This window comes from Nannospalax galili, unplaced genomic scaffold (genome assembly GCF_000622305.1).
Source record: "Nannospalax galili isolate Female #2095 unplaced genomic scaffold, S.galili_v1.0 scaffold648, whole genome shotgun sequence".
Taxonomy (NCBI): domain Eukaryota; kingdom Metazoa; phylum Chordata; class Mammalia; order Rodentia; family Spalacidae; genus Nannospalax; species Nannospalax galili.
Genome location: NW_008360311.1, coordinates 6,609,533 through 6,617,739, shown reverse-complemented (window position 1 = coordinate 6,617,739; position 8,207 = coordinate 6,609,533). Strand labels below are relative to the sequence as shown.

The following is an 8,207-nucleotide window of genomic DNA, read 5'->3' as shown; positions in this document are numbered from 1 at the left end:
TCTCTCCCCTCTCTCTCTGTAAATAAAAGCGTTGCTACCTTTAAAAAAGATTTATTTTTATTATTTTTAACTTACGTGTATGTGCACTTGAGTGCACAGAGGCCAGAAAAGGACGTCAGATCCCCCTGGTGGTCATGAGCCCCCCAACATGGATGCTGGGAACCAAATGCCAATCTTCTGGAAGAGCAGTAAATACTCTTAGCGTTTGAGCCATCTCTTTATCCCCATGATATTTTTGACCCAGATTAAATAAACACAGATGGCCGTGCTTACGGAAATTCCTTCCCTCTAGCCTTAGAGGGTCAGGTGTGAGTGCTCGGTCTGCGCAGAGGTCTGTTAGCTTTTGATCATTAGGGTCTTTAGGTGTGTAGAACAGCAGAAGAACAGTGTGCAAAGTATCTGTGGATCACTGTTTGCATTCAACTACTGTCAGTGATTGTTTCAGCTCTGACTTTGACCATCAGTTTGTGTGTGTGCATTACACACAAAAGTTACAGGCATCATGATAGTTTTGCTCATAATCTAGTTACGTATGTCTCCCAAAATAATTTTCCTGCATAATTACAATTTCAGTATCAAAAACCAAAGAAAGTTGGGGCTGGAGAGATGGCTTTGTGAAGTGTTTGCTTTGCAAGCATGAGAACCTGAGTTTGATCCCCGGATCCCAGGTACGAAACTGGGTGTGGCATCCCACACCTGGAATCCCAGCACTGGAGAGGTGGAGACAGGAGGGTCCCAGAGGTTTGCTGGCCGCCTGGTGTAGCCAGTCTTCGAGCTCCAGGTTCAGTGAGATGACTTGTCTCAAACAAGAAAATAAGGTGAGGGGTGACTGAGGGTACCTGATGTTCACCTCTGGCCTCCATGTGAGTGTCTACACGTGCATGTGCATATCTGAATGCAAATACACATATTCTGCACACAAAGTAAAAACAAGAAAAAGTAACTGTTTATTATTATGTAATTTCTCTTTTATTTCAAGCTTTCCTAGTTGTCTCCTATTTTTCTAACATTTTTTTCAAAACTGGATTTAATCAAGATTTGTGCATCACCTTCTATTTTCCCAGTTCCTCAGTTTCTTTGGCTGTGAGACAGCCTGTGTTGCCTCTTACACCTCCTGTTCGATGCTTGTTTTAGGATGTTGACTTTCAGAAGGTCCAGACCAATTTTCTTACATTTTTGTTGTTGTTGAGACCTTAACCTGCAAATGGAAGATTCAAGAACATCTTTTTAAAAAGAATTTTGTGTATGAGTATTTTGCCTGTACGTATGTAAGTGCACTATGTGTGTACAGTGCCCCTGGAGGTCAGAAGAGGGTGTTGGATCCCCTGGAACTGGAGTTATGGGTGGTTGTTAGCCACCATGTAGATGCTGAGAACTGAACCCAGGTCCTCTGCAAGAGCAGCCAATAATCTAACTGTAGCCGTTTCTCAGGAACTTTGAAAAACTCGAGCTAAGTATTTTCTAGGGGATTAGCTTTCCATAGCCGTATATATTTCTGACATGCTGTGTTTTGAGATAGTCTATGGATAACTGGAAAATGTTTAAATGGTTTAGGAATATATAAAGCAGAGTTCTATTTTGCATCACCAAATAGCCTGAGATAATAATTTTGCTGATTTTCTTTCTTTCCTATGTGTGTGTCCTGTTTGTTTGGAGAACTGCAGGCACGCGCATACTTGACTGGTTATTTCACTGTCTCTGCACTGTGACTGTCACCCTGTAGAATGTATGCTGAGATTGTTTTTGCTAGGATAAACGTGTACTGAGCCAGCCACATTCTTTCATAGGCATTTAAGGCGAGACACACCCAGATGTAAAGTGTCTGGCGTAGGACTAGAAAGGTGACCCACAGAGCGAATGTCTCTTTGTGTTGAAGGCTTTCTGGCTCACATAGTCATGGCCTGTCTGTCCTGTGTTTCTGTAAGTAGAGGGGAATTCATCAGCAAACACTTAGGGGCAGTGCGTCTGAATTTTGGCTTCCCCTCCCTTTTGGGTGGGTCCTTCATATTTTCTGTTCCTATCAGGAGATCAGGTGTGGCTTGGAGGTAAACATGATCCCTTGCCAACATAAAGTACTTTAGAAATGTTAATATATTTTATGAAGCCAGTGTTTCAGCATATGTATTTTAAGCCATCGTAAAACATGTACCTGCCATGCTCAGGAATGTGCCAAGGGCAAGTATCAAAAACCTACTGAGGGAGGCTGGGAGTGTGTTTTGCTGTGTTGTAGGGTTATACCCTGACAACCTCCAGGAGGCCTGGGGTTCTGGCAGGGAGCGGAATATAAATATCACAGACATCACACCTATTTATGGACTAATTCCTCCAAGTAACAGTGGTTATGGTTTGTCCATTTGGGTGTTTGTGGAGCTCAGGGGCAGTGCTGTGTCGGGGGATGGAGGAAAGATGTAAGCCTGTAGTTAACACAGCAGTCGGACGGGCAAGCCGTGGTCCTTTGAGCTCAGTGGGGAACAGACAGCTTGAATGGACATTACTAGCTTTGAAAGAGAGTTTCATGAACCTTCTGGCCAGGCCATCATTGGTCCAAAGAGAAATGGTAAAGCAGCTTTGTGATTTGGTTCTTGTGTTCTCTGTAGTGGTCACATCACTATTTTTATTTGGTAGGACATCGGGGCACCTGTCTTGTTAGAGTCAATTAAATGATTTGTAATTTGGTGACAGGGCTTTTGCATCAAATAATTTGTAAAGGAACAGAATGGTAGTTGGTTCTGTGCATCTGTTGAAGTATTTATTGAAAGAAAAATACAAAGTGTGATTTTCAGTACATTAAAGAATTTGTATACTTTAGGGGCTGGGGATGTAGCTCAGTGGTACAGAGCGTGGGCTTAGCATGGACAAAACCCTGGGTTTGATATTGAGCACCTGAACAAAGGTGGGGTGGAATTCATATATTTTTAGTTACTTAAATTTTTTTTTGGATTTATTTTTATTTTATATATATGTTTTGTGTGCATGTTATGTAAATGTACCAGGTGTGTACAGTACCATGAAAGTCAGAAGAGGGCATTGGATCCCCTGGGACTAGAGTTAGGGTTGCTTGTTAGTTCCTGTGTGGGTGCTGGGAACCAAACCTGGATCCTCTGCAAGAGCAGCCAGTGCTCTTGACTGCTGAGCCATCACTACAGCTCTTTCTTTTAAATTATTTTTAAAGAGTAGAAAGTAACTGTGCTAAGTGTATATTGCTACCATTTTAAGTCATACATTCTAAGCAAATAAGGTAATACAGTAAGTACTAAAATATAAAGACAAAAGCTAATAATTTAATAAAAATAATGTTATAGAGTAGGAATAAGATGAAATTTTGAACTCATTGAGACTCAAATCAATACATCTCACTTTTTTCATCTGTACAATAAAATTTTTATTATATTATTGTGTGTGTGCATACATACACATGCCAAGGCATGTTCAGAGGACAACTTGGAGAGCTGTTTAGAGAACCTCCCATCATGTGGGGACTCAAACTCAGGTTGTCTGGCTTAGTGGCAAATACCTTCACCCGCTGGGCCACCATGTCCATGCCGGGCCATCATCTGTGTAATAGTATAATTTATAGTAAATGATATACAGTTTATGTTATATAATAAATTTATTTGGTTCCAAATGCAGTTAAAACAAGAGAATATATTTAGAAGTTTAAAAAAAGCCTCCGATTCTTCTAGCCGTGCTTTGTTGAGCACAGAGAGAGAATCCTGGTGGACCGGGAGCAGCAGACGTTGGCCTGGATTCCGGGCCTCGCCTGCATGCTGTGCACCTCTGATGAGTGTTCTTGCCCAGTGCCTCTTCTACTCTCAAGTGTGTTCATGACAGAGGGCAGAATGCTCAGCCTCCTCTAAGCACTAGGAGCTACAGAGCGCTCAGGTGTGTGAGCCTGGCTGTTCACCTGGTGTGTGTGGTGTGTGGAACACCACTGCTTGTTGACAATTTTCTGCCCAGGGTGTGACTAGACTGTTTTTCTTCTCTTTATAGCCATCCTGTGGAGGGCCAGGGCATGGGCACCTTTTCCCGTACGTTCCTGTGACCATCCCAACACAAAACTACTAAGGCTGTCTCAGGGGCACCCCGTGCCAGGAGAGGAAAGGCGGCATCGCAGCACCACAGAGCCATGCCTTTCGGTCTGAAGCTCCGCCGGACGCGGCGCTACAATGTCTTGAGCAAGAACTGCTTTGTCACCCGGATCCGCCTGCTGGACAGCAATGTCATCGAGTGCACCCTGTCAGTGGAAAGCACAGGGCAGGAGTGCCTGGAGGCTGTGGCCCAGAGGCTGGAGCTGCGGGAGGTGAGTGTGCCTCTGCCCTGTGTGTGGTGGGGACAGGGAGGGAGCTCCTCGAAGGAACCATTCATCTGCTGACACCTTGGCACCAACACGTTGGCACCTGCCATGTGTTTTGGCCTAGGTGATGTGCTTAAAAGAATCTGCTATTCTTAGTGTGAGTGCGGCTCAGGAGACCCAAGCTGATGTTGCCAGAAGGAAGGGACACGCACACGGCTGGGTGGGGTGTCAGTTCTGTTTTGTTCCTCCCGTGAGGGTTTTGGTCGGGGGAGGTAAGAGAGACATTCTACCGAAGTCATTTTCTTTTCTCTCTTTAAAACAGTTGAGTGGGCAGTTGGCATGCGGGTTTGAGGCTGCAGCTCAGGGAGAAACCGCCCACATTCCAGATGGATGCGGCTGCTTTTTGTTTGTTTCTATATTTTCTTCCTCACAAAGAAAAAAAGGAGAAAAGCATTTAAAGTGAGAGTGGCTTATGAGACATCTTGAGAGAGCTAAACTTTTCTTTTTACATGCACACGCACACGTGTGCATGCAGAGGCCTGAAGACAAACCTTGGGTGGCATCCTTAGGAATGCTGCCCACCTCCTTTGAGAAAGATCTTGGCCCCTCCTGTCTCTGCCTCCCCAGCACTGGGATTCCAAGCATGCACAACTGGCTTTTTCGTGTGTGTTCCGGGGAGTGAGCTTGGGTCCTTAAGCGTGCATGGCAAGCGTGTCACTGGCCGAGCTATGACCTCACCCTGGGGAGAGTTTTTCCCACAGGCTCTGCTTCTTTTCTTTGTCTTGGCTGAGACCTCTTTGGACTTCACGTACACCACTCCTTTTTGTTGCTCATTTTGGTTTCCTGAGACAGGGTCCACGATGTAACTCAGGCTGGCCTCTAACTTGTGATCCTATCTCAGCCTACTGAGTGCTAGGATTACAGACACACCACCACCACAGCTGGCAGATCATCATTCTTTAGAAGGGACTTGGTGCAGGGTGGTGCTCTGGCAAGGGCTCCATTTCCCAGGTGTTCAGGATGAAAGGTCTTTGTGGGGAATCCATACTTGGGCCTTTTGAGTCCTTCTGGCTGGTGGGTAGCTGATGTGGGTGAATGGCCACTCTTGTTGCCTGACACAAGACCCCTGAGGTGCTCATCCTCAAGCGCCAGGAAACACTGACTCACCAAGGCCCTGAGCTCTCACTGGGATCTAGGTGACAGCCTCACACAGTACTTAAGGGGATGGAAAGGGCCGGTGGTCACTGTTGTGACCTGTGTCTACCTGACGTCTAGAGGTCCCCCTCATCCTGCAGCGTCGTCCTCAGGCTGACTGCTGTCCTCTGGGAACACCGCCATTTCCTGCTGGTCTTTCTGTTTGGACTCTGGTTTTAGCAATTAGGTGGGTCTTCTGTTCAGCTGGAGGCTGTTCTAGACAGCAGGTGAGTGGGGCTAGGCTGTGAGGAAGAGAGGAGACCTTAAGAAGTAGCTGGCTATCCCTTGCTTACCGTGGAACTTTGAGGTTTACATATTTAAACACAGATACAGAAGTGCATGGGCATAAATTTAGAAAGATCTCTGGTATTGTAGATGGGTTAAGCAGTATGCTTATCTAAATTTGTGTAAAAATTTAAATTGTAGACCATTAAAAGATATAATAGTGGTTTTATTCTTGAGTATTTATTTCTCAGCTCCATAGATGGTCAAATCATTTCAATGCACTGGGGCCAATGCAATAAGGGTAAAAAGCCCTAAGTATAGGATTTGTGGTCTTGGCCTTGGTTTAAATTGTGATTCTGAAGTTAATTAATTGACGATGGAAAAAATTACTGAGCCTGTCTGGGCATCAGTTTCCAAATCTGTGAAGTGGGAATAATGATGTTTGCTTCATAGACCTATTATAAATCTTAAAAGCAATTCTTTTCTGGAAATATGGAGTGTTGTATGCAAAAGTTCATAATTGTTAAGTCTGAATGTCTGGATGTCTTTTTTTTTTTTTTTTTTTTTTTTTTTTTTTTTTTTTTTGATATGTAGACCAGGCTGGCCTTGAACTCATAGAGCTCTGCCTGCCTCTGCCTCCCTGGTGCTGGTATTAAAGGTGTGTGCCACAACACCCTGCAAGTCTGAATGTCTTTAATAATAAAACTTTATGAGACTGGAGCAATGGCTCAGTGGTTAAGAGCACTGGCTGCTCTTGCAGGGGATCCGGGTTTGATTCCCAGCCCCACATGGCGACTAACAACAGCCTGTAACTCCAGTTGCAGGGGATCTGACACCATCTTCTGACCTCCGAAGCATTGCACAGCATGGGTGCATTTTCATACATGTAGGCAATACACTCATACACATAAATTAAAAACAATAAATAAAATAAAACCCACAAAATTTTATTAAAGAAGATATTGACTGACTTCCTTATGCTGGGCATAGTTTTAGGGCTTGATAGAAAAAAGATAAGAGTCCAACTTTGTCTTCATGACCCCCCCCCCGCCAGACACATACCGTGAATAGAGCCTCTACATTTTGAACCTGGACTTGAAGAATAATATATAGGATTTCAGGTAGAAAAGAAGACAGGCCAGCCTTAGCACAGGGTACTGGAGTTTCAGAGGCTCAGGGAAACATAAAAGCATCTGTCTGTCTTGGGGCTCTTTCCTGATTACTGTCAGAGCTTGAGGGAGCCCTGAGGAGCGAAGAGTGTTCGGAAGTGTGTGTGGTAGAGTTCCTCTCTTGAGAGGTCAAAGGGCAACCCCAGATGATCCCACAGCTGCCTCATCAGGAGGATAAAGCCAAAGTGCCTCCTGTAAGTGTGCATTGTCATGTGATTGACACCCCAGTGCGAAGGTGGGGTTCTGCTTTCACGCTGGCTTTATGCTGACATGCCCTTAGTGAGAATTTGTCACCTCTGAGCAAATCACTTTCTCTTTGACTCAGGCTTTAATCCTGTGACAGATAACATTGGAGGTATGACCCTTTGTAAACCAATCCTGTAGCTTCTTCTGAATGAAAGGGTAAGAGGGAGCAGGCAGATGCTGTGTCCTTGTGAGCACTTGCACACCTTGAACAAGAGTTTATCTTCTCCCCAAGAACAGCAGCAGGAGGGTATAAATGCAGGGTCAGAACCTCAAACCTCGATCTTGGTTTTGGTGTGGGGTTATTGTCTAATTTAACCTCTTTTTGTTTAACGAATTTGTATTTTCATCTTAAAGCTGTCAGCTGTAGCATTTGTTTCCTATCTGGCTATTTTCATAGTGGATAAAGATTTTAGAGACACAGGGACTTAGCACATAATGTCCCATCAAAGGAAAGTGAACTCATATGACAGATGGTGTGTATTTGATTGGTGCTCACCTGCGGGCACTTGGTAACTTCTGTTTGTTTAGGGAGTTTTTGATTGATTGGAACCCCTCATTCCCCATCCTAATCAGATACTGATGGGATCTTACTGTGTTTTGTAGCCTGCTTAACCATGGTCAAGGTTTAAAATGATCAGCACTGGGGCTGGTGAGATGGCTTAGTAGATAAAGGCCTTGCTACAGAGCCTGATGACCTGAGTTCAGTCCCTGGGACCACATGGTGAAAGGAGAGAGCTGACTCTTCTTGCAAGTTGTCCCCAGACCTTTACAGATGTGTACATACAAAGCAAATAAATAAAAAAATCATAACAATTAAAAAAATAAATACAGACCAAGAGTCTTCTAAGAGTAGATTGGTAGGAAAATTTCTTAGTCTTGGAATTTGGTATTGATTTCTTGTGAAGATTACATTTGGAAATCTTGCTAGCTTAATGCCAGGCCTCTACTGTAAACTGACAAGTGTGCTTTCATTTTTGTAGAAACAGAGGTGGTTCTTTCCCAGCCTTGACTCTTAAGTCTTGATCTTCGGGGTGCTCTGAGGAGTCACGCTACCTCACAGTCTTTCTTGGCCATGAGAT

General features: G+C 44.2%; 1 protein-coding gene across 1 annotated transcript in view; it reads left to right on the top strand.

Moving 5' to 3' along the window:
* Ptpn14 (protein tyrosine phosphatase non-receptor type 14) overlaps window positions 1–8,207 on the top strand; it is a 178,422-nt gene that overhangs the window by 64,591 nt on the left and 105,624 nt on the right. Inside the window, exon 2 of the mRNA XM_008824859.3 lies at window positions 3,991–4,300. Coding sequence (XP_008823081.1) covers window positions 4,127–4,300 — 174 coding nt within the window. The 5' untranslated portion in view covers window positions 3,991–4,126. The remainder of the gene's footprint in view (window positions 1–3,990; window positions 4,301–8,207) is intronic.